At 39.3% G+C, this 14,607-nt stretch overlaps 1 protein-coding gene across 3 annotated transcripts in view; it reads left to right on the top strand.

Moving 5' to 3' along the window:
* Positions 1-14,607, top strand: part of FAT3 (FAT atypical cadherin 3) — a 385,938-nt gene that overhangs the window by 283,959 nt on the left and 87,372 nt on the right. For all 3 annotated transcript variants that reach the window (XM_068930522.1, XM_068930524.1, XM_068930523.1), the window contains 3 exons: positions 714-853; positions 10,190-10,465; positions 12,050-12,260. In XM_068930522.1, the coding sequence (XP_068786623.1) occupies positions 714-853; positions 10,190-10,465; positions 12,050-12,260 (627 nt within the window). The remainder of the gene's footprint in view (positions 1-713; positions 854-10,189; positions 10,466-12,049; positions 12,261-14,607) is intronic.

The following is a 14,607-nucleotide window of genomic DNA, read 5'->3' as shown; positions in this document are numbered from 1 at the left end:
TTCTTTTACTTGAGACTCAGGAGGATTTTTTGCACTGCTGTATCATTCAGTGTGACAGGATAAGGGGATATTAGTTTCAGAATAGTGCTTTGTGAGGGTTTTTTTTTAATGGAAAGGAATTTATGATGTGTATCCTGTCAGATCTATTTAAATAATTCCTAAAAGACTAGTAGAATTTGACCTTTGCTGTCAGTAATTATCATTGTCCTTGAAATTAACATAACAAATCGCTATTTGCATTTTTTAAATTGATTGTAATTGTCATTTTTAAAGACTCAGTCGACAGTCTTTGCACCCATGAGTATTGGTGAGAATTCCTGAAAACAGAATTTACAGAATGAAACCATCTTAAAATGATTTTAATACAAAAAGATAATTGTGCTTGTTCGTTACACAAACTACTAGGGCACACATCTTATAGCCATTTGACTCTTTTTATAGACTCGGTTATGGTTCACTTAAATATACTGCTGGATTTTTTTTTTTTTTTTTTTTTGCAGTGCATTTTAATGATATCTGCTTTCCAATATACAGACTGTGCTTTGAAATATAAATGAGTTGCGAACAAAGACGTATCAGTACATGTACTGTGTATGCATAAGGCAGGCCATTAAGATGGATGCCAGTAAACAGATATGCCCACTTTTAGGTGCATTTTCAGTGGAAATTTTCCGGAGATGGCTAATTTAATTGTATTTTTGTGCAACAATTAGGAGGGAATTACGATAGTTCTTTCGACGCGGAGAAGGGAGTGGGCACTATTGTCATTGCAAAGCCCTTGGATGCAGAGCAGAGGTCAATATATAATATGACTGTGGAGGTCACCGATGGAACAAACATTGCCACGACTCAGGTAGAATATCACATTCCTTTTTTGGCAAATTTTGCATTTGTTAGTGGAATGTATATGCTATAAAAATAATAATTTTGCCATTCAAATCAAAGCTCATCCTTTGAGACCACTGTTAACTGATACAGGGGATATCTTTCAGACGTTTCCATCTGTTTGTAAAGGATTGGCTGTTGAATGTTTCAGAGCGGTACTTCTCCTTTTGCCGTCTTCTTGCTCACACAAAAGTAATTCTCCTTCCTCCAGCTGAGAGAGTCCATATCATAGGCAGCTAAGCTTGGATTTTGACAATTGTATGACCCAGTAATGGTCCAAAATACAATAGTGATTCTGTGGTGTTGGGGAATATTACTATTGATTTTATTAAATGGAATTTATACCTCTCATCCTCCCAGGACCCAGATGTGGGACACAAGATCAATTGTTCAGAGAGGAAATTGTTCGGAGCGGAAACTTAAAATTCAAAAGATCTCTCCTTTAGTGTCGCTGCTTGTGATTACATTGTCTTTTGGGGACAGCCCCAGTGAAGCTCTGCCACCCAGGCTTGCATACCGGGGTTAGTGATTTTGAGCAAATAAAAAGTTGGGTCAAATAACTGTGAAGTGCCGGGATAACACCGGCTGTGACACATCCTTATCGGAGAGCTCCCGCCAGAGAGCCTGGGTTTCCTTTGCTTGGGTCCCATCTGTGGGAGGCGGTCAGCACATTTGCCCGTTTTGCCCCAATCTGCAGTTGGGACATGGTCAGGGTACACGCACAGGATTGGGGGCTCAGCAGTCCAGGTGGCACCAGGGAGACTCCAAAGGGCAAAATCCTTCACTATGAGGTGGAGTTAGGAGGTATGGATTAGCTAAGGTCTGAAATCCTACATCCAAGTTAGTGCTGGAGTTTAAAGTGTGCCTAAAGCCTGAATATTATTTGACACATGAGGAAAAATGCATACTAGTTCAAAAAGCCTGTGTGCAGCCTCAAATCCCAGATTAAATATGATGTACAGAGGAAATGAAAAAATGGGTTTGAGATGTTATTTGTTTCTTTGTAACGTAGAAAGCAAGCCTTAAATTTTTATAAACATATTTATACGTATATACGCACACATCCACACACAGATGATTCGATTTTACCTTGCCTTTTTGTTTAAATGGTTCAGATATAAATCTGTATTAATTCAACTACAGCACTGAATTTCCTAAGAGACTATTAAATCATTGAATGTTTTCTGAATCTGAATTCCAGTTTTTCACCAGCCCTAAAATCTCTATCTAATTATCGCTGTACCCGATCCGATAACTTGTCTTGATAATCCGCTCTTGATAAGAAAACATCAGTTGATAGAAAATTAAGTGGTAGAGAATCTACTATTTTCCCAGTTAGTTCATTTAAGTAACTAATTGCCTCTCTGCTAAAAATATCCCTTATTTTTTAACTTGATTATATCTGGTCTGTATTCCCTGTTATGCCTTTCTCTGCTCGATTAAAGAGCTCCTTAAAAACCAGTATTTTCTGCCCAGGAAAGCACTTATTCAGAGTAATCAAATTACCTCTCAGTCTTCTGGTAGACGAGCTAAGCGGACTGACGGACCTCTTTACATTCTCTTTCCAGAAGGCTTTCTCTTCAGCCGTTAAGTTTTTTTTTTTTTTTAGTTTTTCTTTAAAAACTTGGCGACACTGTCAGTCAGCTTTTCAGAGGTGGGATGTTAACACCCTCTTTTTTCTTGCAAACATTTTAGCTAAACAAATATTAAAAAGCACAGAGAACTTTGATTTGCTGAATACAAATAATGTCTATTCTCATGGAAATTATATTTCTTGTTCTTGCTGCTTATGATTTAATACTGTTTCCTATGCCAATCCTCAAAACTTTTTCTGATAAAAAACCTACATATTTAATTAAAACATATGGTAAAAACATATTTCAATAAAGCTGTTGCATTCTAAAAGAAGCCTAAGCATTCTTTGTAACAGTGATGTGACCTATTTAAAAATGTAAGACAGTCATTTAACGTTGTAATAGTAAATCATTAGATAATCAGCAATGGGTGCAAACCCTTCTGTCCTCCATTCCCTGCTCTTTACGCAGTTACTGTTTAAGAATTTAATTGTGGCCTGTGTAACAACTGAAAATGTGTTTCTCTAACTTTTCGCAGTAGAGATTTCAAAACTGATCATTGTCTCAAACCTGCCAGAATGATGCTCTAATTATCCCTGCCTGTTACAAAATATTTTTGTATTTTTTACTACAGTGCCTTCCGTGACCCTATTCATCTTCATTTCCTTTTAGAACGATACTAAAAAATTAAACTGATAAATTAAGTAAAATATGTCATAGAAAATGTTAAAAAAGCATCTACTGATGGCCTTGTTCTGAATTCTAGTAAAATGACATTGTAAGTATTTTGTCTCATATGCATAGTACCACCTGCACTTTTAATTATAGCTGCCAAAAGATATGGTAGAAAAGGAAGTGGGGAGAAAGCAAAACTATAAAATTATCCACCTGTGTAAAAATTAGATAATATAAAGCCCCTCAAAGTGCAATGGTTTATTATGGAACAGCTGATGTGCATCATGCCAAATGGAACAGTCTTTCTTTTTTATTCCACCACACCTGTTTTCCCTTTATCTTCTCCTGGCCTTTTGTCTATTACACAGTCGGAGGTGGTAAAATACAGTGTAAAATACCAAAGATTTTTCCTTCAGTAGTATGATCACTACCAAGGACTTGTATAAGTTTCTCCAGCAGTGTTCCTACACGCCTTAGGTTCTGATAAAGCGTTCACTTCCTCCACGCCTTACTGCACACATGCTTCACTACTGTACCATAAGAGGAAGGCAATCGTACTGATTTAAAAGTTACATCTGTTGGGTTAGCAGGTTGCTGTTGTGAAGACAAAAAAATAGAAGGAAAACAAGAAAAATAAAGAAACAAAGCCTTAAGAAGCATTTTAAAAGAATCTCAAGCTTCATTCATAACTGAAAGCCTATTTGAGACAGGAGGGATCAGGGAGGGATCACCTGCCTGCAAGCGTGAATGCAACCTCCAAGTGGGAACTGAGAGCGGCAGTCCTTGTGGACCTGCTCTCACCCACCCTGCTGCCCGTGCAGCTTGCCTCTGAGCAGCCTGCGATCCAAACAGGATGGGGGTGAAGGGGAAGGGCGGAGCGGGGAACAGAAGATGAAATGTTGATTTGTTTGATTTATGTGTTGAAGTATGAAAAACCCAACTGATTAACTTCTAGGAAGGCTAAGTCAGGAATAAGCCACTGAGAGCTTTTGTTTTTCCCTTAGCTTAATTCATCATTGCTCAAGGCCATGTGGTAATTTATGAAAGGCTGAACTCATACGTTGGCTCTCAGTTGCTGCGAAATGTGATTCCTGCAGCTGCCAGCCAAGCTGTTGGCCTCGAGGAGGGGACCGGGGTGTCTGCTTCCCGCGTGTTCAAGGGAAGCCGGGAAGGCAGCTCGGTGCAGAAACCTCTGCTTCTAGCCACCGGCTACAACATTCATCCTGGATGAGAAAGGATCTTTTGCCCTTGCTTGAGCAGAGCAAAGGACCTGCCAGTGAGAAATCAATTTGATGATATCTGAACCCCCATTCCTGCTACAACATTGACTAACTTTGACTAAATAATGTTAGAGATTCTCTTGATCATGAGTCAAGTTATAACAAAGGCTCCTATTTTTGCACTGTACAACTCAGGTCCTTTATGTCCAAGTTCAACATAGGAGCAGCATTTCTTTGTAGAGCCTCCTGCCTACTGTTGAGCTTTGCTAAAATACCCACAAAAGTACAATACAGTGGGGAGCAATCGTCTAAGTGACAATATTTTTCACTTTATTGAGAATCTTGTACTGGCTGCCAATTGTTTTTGAGGAACCAACTCCTAGAGTCATAGTATTATATGAAAAAGGTAGTTTTCTATCTTGCTTATTCTCTTCCTTTCTTCTACTTTCTCATCATCCTGATCACTATAAACAGATTCCTTTAAAATGTGAATCCTGATGGTTCCAAACTAGAAGGCAAAAAGTGCCTCAATTTCAGTTATTATGAAATCATCTCATGCTTTGCAGGTGGAGGCAAGTCACTATTTTGAATATTCAGCTGGGAACATTCTCTTTCCCATGAAAAGTATCTGTAGATCAATACGTTGTCGCTCACAGTACTTTCAGCTGGAGCCAAATAGTCTTCCAGTTGAAATTGCATAAGGGAGAAGTTGCCATTCATTGCCCTTTTCTGTCTTTCCATGCAGAAAGCTATGGGTTTTTATTTATTCTTTCTGCTCAGGATTGACCTTTAGCTACAAATTTCAGGATATAGAACTTGGTCTCAGTTACGTGATTTCATTTTTCAGAGAACTTGTTTTCTTTAGAAGATTGTTTCTTAAAAATGAAGAGTTGATTAATCACACTGATTAACTGAGTGGTGAAAAGTTCTCCTTCAAGGACCGTGATCAGACCCGAGATAAGACATTGGAATCCTCCTGTGCACATTGGAGACAATTTTACTGTGAAACTTGGTCCTTTGATGGGTTTACAGCTATTAAGCAAACAACAGCCCTCAGAAGAGTCTACTGTTTTGTCTGTGCTTGACCAGTAAAATGGGGATATACAGATCCACGGCCAAGATATCGGCTGTGCCCAAATAAATCGCTTCTCTGAAGACAGAAGTCCTGAGCTGTTCACTGAAGGTCTGTGGCTGCTACTAGGACTGGGAAGATGCGGTGTTTCAATTCAATTTTTCACTTTCCCTCAGTGCCGTGTTTCCTCCAAACGAGAACTAGCCCAATCCTCAATTTTATTTCTGACCCATCCAGCAACCTCAGCAATGCCTTACCTTTCAAACAAAGATTTCCCCCCCCCATTTTAACACAACACAGGGACATGTTAAAGTATAAATAATAGGCCAGTGAGGTTGGTAGAGGAACTATTTGCATTTTTATGGTAAGTATGGGGTTGGAGAAAAACTTGTCAGGATGTAGCAAATAAAGCTGTGTGGTAACACTGTTGAAAGCAATATTAAATCAAAATAGGTTTTCAAAAACAGTACAAAAGCGTAACCTGAGTTTAAGCAATTCAGCCGTTTAATAGGTTGTACTACAACACTGTGCCCAGACCAAGCAATTAGCCAAGCTGATTCTTCCAGCTTCAAATGTCTATAAAGCAGCTCCTGGCATTTATCCAGTTTTCACTCAAACACATTAGGGCCTAACCCAAAGGTATTTGTGATGGGCAACATTAAAAACAGCTTTGGAGAGACTTCCTGCATTAGGTTTTGGACTGCTTTGATTCGATTGTATTTCTCTAGGCCTCTGTCTAGGCCTTTCACTTACCATTTTGAATACAAAGTCTTTGGTAATGCTCTGAGTGTTACTTTGCCTAATTTGTAAGCTTGGAGGCCCGTGAATCCTTTATTTGAAACTTGCTTTAACTGTGGGAAATAGGAAGTGAGCAGGGAGAAGCAAATCTTTTATAGTGAGACGCTTGTTCAGACTATAAATTAGGCACTGCACAATAGAAGCAGAAATAGGCAAGTCTGCCTTTCTAAAGCCTGCAACGTATTGGAAAAGATATGAGCTTTCAAGGATAACGGGGCAGAGATTGCTATGCTGTAAGTTTGCTTTATGGACATGGAAAAAAGACTTTCAGCTAATATTTGTCTATGAAAAGTTTTAGTCAGTAACGTTGCGTAGTCCTCAGCAAAGAGCAATCCCTACTTCGCAGCAAACAAACAGCAAACATTTCCGTTTGCCACCTTTTGGAGATGCGTTGGAAAGCTTTTATAACCTATCTTTGCTTGTGCACAATAGCTGTTATCACAGCTTAGCACACCAGTCACCTGAACAATGATGAGTGATATTTACGTAACTGCTCATTCTTGCCATGTTTTCAGTTTGGAAATAAGTATGAAGAAAGTATGAAAGTAAACATACCCTGTGAGTCTTTGAATCTCTTCAGCAGAATAACACTAGATTTTGGTGATTTGCTTGAAATACATGTTATGGGCTGGGTAAGGCGCAAGGCTTCAGAGAGCAGAATCTGGACCCTTTTGAAATCAGTGGGAAATTTGCCAGAGGTACCAGGATTTTATGCCCAAGTTTGGCAACCATTTAATGAATTTGATTAGCTTTCCTCATATTAACGATCTACTGCAATTCAACTTACTTGACTTCCCATATGTTTGCAGGGTCAGGTTTTCTATGAGCCTGTTGTTTGTATCAGTATAGCGTTTCTCCTTTAATAGAGGAAAAGATTTCCTCTCTTTTTACATAGCATCTTACTAGAAGTTATACTGCTTCTGCAAAGGGAGGTGGCGTTTTAAGATGATATAATAAAAGGACGGGGGTGGGGGGGGGAGATAGTTTAAAAATAAACATAAGAATGCAATGTTCTCAACTTCTTTCCCAGCTTTACCACTCCACTTCTCATGTGGTTTTGATAAGTCATTTAACCTTGCTGCCAGGTATTGCTTTCCAGTGTAGAGGAGGAGAATAATAGTCACTTGCTCTTCCAAAATATTCTGAGGATTGAGGAAACTGCTACTTAAAATAGCCCTTAAGTTCTGTTTTGTTTTACTTGATATTGTCTCAAGTATCCCCTAAGACTGTTAGATTTTGAAGAACATAGAGAGTTACACTTTCTCCTTTTTCATAGCTTGTGGGTTTGACAGAACTCTATCTATAATCAGTATTCCCTTATATAGGGTGACCTTCTTTTGTCACGAGGGAATTTTTGGTCCCTCAATAGAGCAGAGATCATAACTTTAAAATCACAGCTGACTCACAGGGATTTTGAGAGGCAGCTGACAAAATTGAAAATACCTCTGACTCTGTTTTAATGGAAGAAATTCTGAATCAATAATATCTCCTTCATTCATTAGCATCTCTAAACCATTCTAAGATCTCCAGATGGAAGTGGCTTTTGAAATGCAGAGTATGTAATAAATAATATGTATTACAATATGGATCACTTGACAAATCACTAAAATGCAATCATCTCTAGGGAGGAAGGGTGCCTGCGACTTAAACAGGCGCCTGAACAGTTTCACAGCACATAGGAAATGAAAGGGAGGGAAAAAAAATTCTACCGCAGCTAATGAGGACCTCCAATTTTTGTTTGTCCCCTCTCCAGCTCCCTGCCTCCCCGAACACCATCGTGTTCCCTCTCCGCATGCCACGGCATTGTCTTACGACTTTTTCACTGGGAAGAAATGCTGTTCCGTGAATCGTGACTCCTATTTGCCATAGCTTCATGGCTTTCCCTTGGTCTCTGATGCTGATCCAGTCCACCTCTGTTTCATTCATTCAGTCTAGGGAAGGCATGGTGTGCGCAGTCAGTGCAAGCCTTGTGGTGGACAGAGCTTTATGCCCTCCTCTGCTTTCACGGTATGCCAGCGTGAGTCCAAAATGCCCTGGGTATCAGGAGAAGTGAAGCACACCACTGACATAGTCATACGCCGCGCAGGAACAAAACAGTACGGCACCACTGGAGCAGTTAAGACACCTTGGTGTGCATCTGCACATTTTTTGTTTCTTACAGCGTAGTTGGAGCTTGTGCACAGCAGTGTTAAAAGTGAGCTCGCACATACGAACCTCCCCCCGGGTGGCAGCTTACTTTGTTCAAGGTTGCCTTTGTTATAGTAGTAACTGTGGAATCACATGCACTCAGCGTTTTTAATCAAATCCGTCTGAATAGTTTTAACTTCTCAGTTAGATGGTCTAACACGATGCGTGACAAAGTTTTTGCGCACGCATTAAATGGAAAGTAAAATAAAACGTATTTTCTTGTTATCTGCATTAACAATGCAGCAGTAAAATAATGTGGCTGTGTTAGAGCGGTTCCTGTCAACAGCTGAGGGTCCTGTAACTGCTAGAGAATATGCCATTAAGTGTTAAATGCTCCTAATCAGATTATCCCCACTTCAGATTGCTTCAGTGTCTCTTCCTTACACTAGCAAAATTTTAAGTGGTTGATCGCTGCCTCTGTGTACCACCAGAGCAGAACTGGAATCCTTTATTTTTTTCCTCAGGCTTTTTTCATATATTGCAACTCATTTCTTCACATCTTTTTCAGATGTGTGTGTGTGAGTTTTTTTCCTCTCAGGTCAGAAACAAACCTTAATATATGGTATATCAGCAATAAAAATATAAAAAGCTAGGTGACTTTTCATCATTATTATAGGCCCAGCAATGTATATTTCCCTCCAATTTTATTACTGTCTATCCAAGACGGAGGCATAACCTAATGTGGGTTTCTCTCCGTTTCACTCTGGCGTACCATAATCTGGTGAAAATTAAATCGTATGGAAAGCGCAGTTGAAGTCCTCTGCCATTTAACTTACAGAGCATTTTATTTCAGCTGTCTCTTAAACATTTCCCAGGCCAGTTCATTATGACGGCTGCTTACAATTGTTCATGTTCCTTCTGGTAATGTGTTCTGCAAACCTTTCCAAATCTCAAGGAAATCTAAAGTTTCATTTCTCTCTGAGGCCAACATCTGTTTGTGCAATATTGTAGTAAAGGTATAACTGTATTTTTCTCCTCCTAAAAAAGTATGGGTGGGCAGGGCTTGGTCAAGCAAAGTAATAAATGGCTTAAAAAAGAGCCAGGCACTTTTCAGAAGAGCAGAGAAAATATCCTGCAAGACAGGTCAAATCATTTCATCCTAGGGAAGAGTCCAGGACACAAGGTATCCCAAGCAGTTCATTGGGCTATTGCTGGTTTTGAAACCTTTGAATAAAAAGATTGTCCCATTTCATTCTTTCTAAAATTACATGTGTGCTCACCAAATATTACTTTCCCTAACAAAGCCTAAAATGTAATGGCAGCTTCAAATTTTTACCACTGATGTGATTTAATGTTGCTAGTACATCACAACAAAACGTACGGGGCAGAAAACAACACAAAGTTTAGCTGACTCTTGATGGTATAAGAGGCAGATTTATGTAACATGAGAAGGCTTTTTTGTAGCCTTGTTAAATAGAGAGGGGAAAAGGAAATCCTATAATAGCTGTAGAAGTCCCTTGTAAGCAACACAGTGACTGAAGAGTTGAGTCTTCCCTATTATCATAAGAATATTTTCCAATCTACAGATATTGAAAATCTCTTATATGGACTTCTTTGCCATAATCTCTTAGCAGGTCTTATAATTAGGGACATTTTTGCCTTCAAAATGATATATTTGCTATTTCTTTTGATCTGAACAGTAACTATTTAAGTGATGTTTCTCAGTCCCCCCATACATAACATCATGTACAGTCATCTAAAGTTATTACTCCAGGTGTCTATTGAGTAGTGTGACTAAACTTCAATAACTTCAAATGGTTTTCTTTCGTTAACTCTAGGTTCTTATCAGAGTGTTGGATAACAATGATAACGGCCCAGAATTCTCTCACCCAAGTTACGATGTCACCATTTCAGAGGACATCCTCCCTGATACTGAAATTCTGCAAATTGAAGCTATAGACAGAGATGAGAAAAATAAGTTGAGCTACACTATTCACAGCAGCATCGATGCAGTCAGTGTGAGAAAATTCAGAATTGATCCCAGCACTGGAGTGCTCTATACCGCTGAGAGGTTGGACCATGAAGCTCAAGAAAAACACATCCTTAATGTCATGGTAAGAATGCAATGTTCACTTGGCTCAGAACAGTCATTGCTGTTTCAGGTGCATATGTGCCTTAGGACTTTCAGTGCAGTAAGCAGTCATTGATTTCGTTTTGCCTGCCCTGCTGTGTATGCGGTTTACATTTTTTATTTGGGCTTTTAGTGAAACTTACTGTGAATACATTGTATCTAGTAGGAAATGTTTTGCTACCTCCAGGGAGAGCAAACAAGAAATTATATAATCTCTTGGCATCTGGTCATCTCATAGAAGGTAATTTTTAGAACGTCTGAAGAGAGACTGAAAATTGTTTGAGAGGTTATTCACAGGAAGATAATCACTTTCTTGACGTGGAGAATGCTACAGCCCTTGCAAACAGAAATCTGATTTATAGTTTACTTTTACAGACGTATTTCAGGACATAAGCTGTTGCAACACTAAACAGCTTTCAGCTACGTTTCCAAATGTTTGAGTATGCAAAAAACTTAATTACCATTTTTTTGTTCAATGTGCCTAAATTGCAGAACATAAGTTACTCTGTTTTCCAGTGAAGGTTGTATATTATAAAGTTGAGGTTAGTGGAAAAAAAAGTCTGTCACTGTAGCCTACTATTTTCTTTAACCACTTGAGAGCCCTGCGGAGAAGGAACAGCTCATGACTTACTAGGTACAGGGCCAGCTTTAGGCCGAGAGAGCCCAGGGATCGAAAACCCACTGTGCCCCTCAGTGAGCAGAAGCTGACCAGTGCCTCAGAGCACAGCGTAACGAGCTGCAAGTCCTTTGGCGAGCAGAAGGTAAGGAGAAGTATAAGCCAAGCCACAGAGGGACAGGGCTGACGGAGGCCAGGTGCTTGTATTTAATCTCCAGGTGATACAATAGTTCATCTGCTTTATTTAAGAACAAAACTTTCAGGGATTGTTCTGTACCTTTTGGCAGGATTGCAGTGTAGTAGTATGGAAGTGAGAGAGGAGCAATACATAATATTTCTGTTGAGAGTGCTCAGCACTTCTTAAGATAATTCTTAGTCTGTTTACCACCGGTGTCATAATCTTCAGCAAGGTATTACATATGCGCTGATGAAAAATCCACTAGTAGCTGCAAACACTAGACTGACACGTGACTGATCATAGCGGGTAAAACTTTCTGCAGCTCTTTGAGTGAAGGAGCAATGGGCAAAGTTCATTGTGCTGATTTGCTCTTAGGCTGTAAAGGAGTGGCAGGGCAAATGACTGTGTAGCACGTGTTTAAGAGAAAAAAAAAAGTATCTCACAAACCTAAAAATGATTTTAAGTCTCATGTGGCTGCCAATTTAAAAATCCGTGTCTTGATAGTTAGGTGCCATGCATTTTTTCACAACTGAAAAGAAAAAATCTTCTCTAAGCTCTTCCTGTTTCTTGAACCTGTTTCTCGCTGTGGACCGTCACTTGTGTGCAGCTGTCTTTTGTATTGTGAGTTCATTGGGGCAAACAGACTTTTGTTATAGTTTTATGTTAAATAACATTGACAATATTAATAGCACTCAGATTGCTAATATTTATGAAGTTTTAATAGACTGGTGTCTATACTTAATAGACTGGTATGTTACGCACTTTTTGTCTAGGTCCGAGATCAAGAATTCCCTTACAGAAGAAACCTCGCCAGAGTCATCATAAACGTGGAAGATTCCAACGATCACAGTCCATACTTCACCAGTCCGCTGTATGAAGCCTCCGTATTTGAATCAGCAGCTATTGGATCAGCAGTCTTGCAGGTCACAGCTTTGGATAAAGACAAAGGAGAAAACGCAGAGCTTATCTACACCATTGAAGCAGGTTAGATCCAAGGCTGAAAATGCAGTGTCATGAATCACAATAAACAGAAAAGTGCTGTTACCCTTATTAACACAAGTCAGCTTCTTTGTCCTACCTTCCTCTGTGGAGCTGAAGAAAAATGACATGTTCTTGGTAGCTAGTTTTCATTTTTAAGCTACGATAGAAACATCTGTCAGAAGAGGGTTGCTTTCTTATCCACTAGATGGATCCTGAGCCTTTTACCTCTGAGTCATTGGTGCAAATCCACCACAGAAGTTGGTTACTGAAAGCTATTATCAGTTACTGTTTTCAGGTTACTGGCCTCAGTCTAGTACATATGGGATGCTTCATAAACAAATGCCATGACAGCTGGTACAAACTGGCATCTTTGCTGATGTTGCAATCAAAGGAGCACAGAGACTGACATCAGCGCTAGGCCAAAAACTTCTGCCAGCAGAGCAGTAGTAGTTTAGCAGCACAAAGTCTCTTAAAACTACTGCATGTCAGTAGAAGCCTAAGGGACGAGACAGTGATACCAGAATAAAATTGCTTTAGCTAGTAAGCTATATATATTTACATTCACCATATAAACTGTACCAGCAAAAGTATTTCTCTGCCCGTATATCAGCAAGGTCATGGGAAATTTATATTATCCCTGCCACACATGCAAGCAAATGTAGCTTTCTCTTGCTTATACGGATCTGAATTTAGGAATTATTTCTGAAATAAACCAGAACATATATACAAGAGGAGTGCCTGGAGAAAGAGAGAAGCCAGTGGAAATTTGTAACCTTTAGGTTGTTTTAATGTTGCATTTCCACTGTATGTTTTTCAGTAATACGAGTCTTTCCTTTTTAATTATGACAAAACTTAGAACCTACATTGCCCTGAAAAGAAGTTTCATATGCTGCAGCTTGTCCCAGTATTAATCGATCACAAACCTTTCCCATCTGTAGGCCCTCATCCTGCAGGCTCATTGTTTATCCCTGTTCTTACCTCTTCACATCTTCAAAACTAGGACGGTTTGTAATTGTTTAGAATCTCCATTTTTCTCATCTTTATAGAACAAACCTGAAGCATGCTTCATGAGAAGTGTGTTGCAGAAAGTTCAAAATCAAGGATAGTTTCCAAGTTACCAAAACAAGATTCTTGATTTTTAATGATATCAAGAAATTTTGTGATATTTTTTCCTCGTATAATATTTATTCTGATACAACTTTCATTTTGCCTGAATAACTAAGAGTGCAAACTCAAACCTGAATAAAAATACAGACTTGTCACTAGCTAGCATAGCTTAAGTCAGTTAGGAGCAGGTTTAAATGACAAAAAGTAAGCCACTAGAATAAGGATAGCTATACCACCTCATGCTGACTTAACTTTATGTAGCTTAAGCTCACACCTTTAATTAAACTGATATAACTTTCAGTTTAGAGAAGACCCGAGGAACCTTTTTTCTGTTGTTATTCTGTATGCCCTGCGGATGTAGGGTCTATTTGCAAACCAGGAGGTGAAGTCCTTTGCAGTTGAAACAACCGAACTTAGACCCTTGTGATACAACAAAGAACTTAGCACTGCAAAACAAATATTTGCTTTATGCTTATGCTCTGAATTTGGGCTTGTCAGTTATAGCTCTGTATTCTGCAGTGGCCTTTGTCTAAGATCAGGGAAAATTTTACACGTGCCAAGGCAGGGCAACGTGGTAATAAGCTGTAAGTAGACTAGTTTGGGTTCCTGGAGCAATGTAGTTCAAGAGTGTTCCTGGCATTTTCTAGGTACCTGTTCTACCCATGGTCTACTGTAAAACTGTAAGCACAATTGTATTTCTTCATTTCTCACTCCTCTACCAAAATGTAAAAGCCTAAAAAGCAAGGGCTGGGGAAAAGAACAGAGAAGCCAAGGGAAACAGAAGATATGTTCAAGATAAGTGCCAAGACTGGAGAAGCAACATGGTAACCTCAGTTTCACTATAAACTGGACAGAGATTAACAAATCACTTACTAATAGCTTGGTATATCACGAATAGCTCCTTGTACTGGACTTGAGCCATTAGCCTAGTGAACGCCTTCACTAACACCTATTCATGCTCAAAGTCATCTCTTTGCCTCATACATGCCCAAGGGTTTGTTCATTCAGTGTTACATTCCCTGTTATACCATGTGCACATCTAAATGCGCATCTCAGAGGTTTTGTTACACCCATTTCCCCCGCCCTCCCCCTAAGTCTAAATTATTGATGTATCTATCTTGTCTTTTGGAGTACTAGATGTTTGAGAATTTTCTTCAGTGTTTTTACAACAATTACTATGCTGAACTCCAAGCCAGTCACCTTTGGGTGCCACCACAATGCAAAGTGCAGCCTGACATGCCAG

This window comes from Struthio camelus, chromosome 1 (assembly GCF_040807025.1).
Source record: "Struthio camelus isolate bStrCam1 chromosome 1, bStrCam1.hap1, whole genome shotgun sequence".
NCBI classification, from domain to species: Eukaryota; Metazoa; Chordata; class Aves; order Struthioniformes; family Struthionidae; genus Struthio; species Struthio camelus.
Note: the sequence above shows the minus strand (reverse complement) of the source record. Positions and strands in the feature narration are given on the sequence as shown.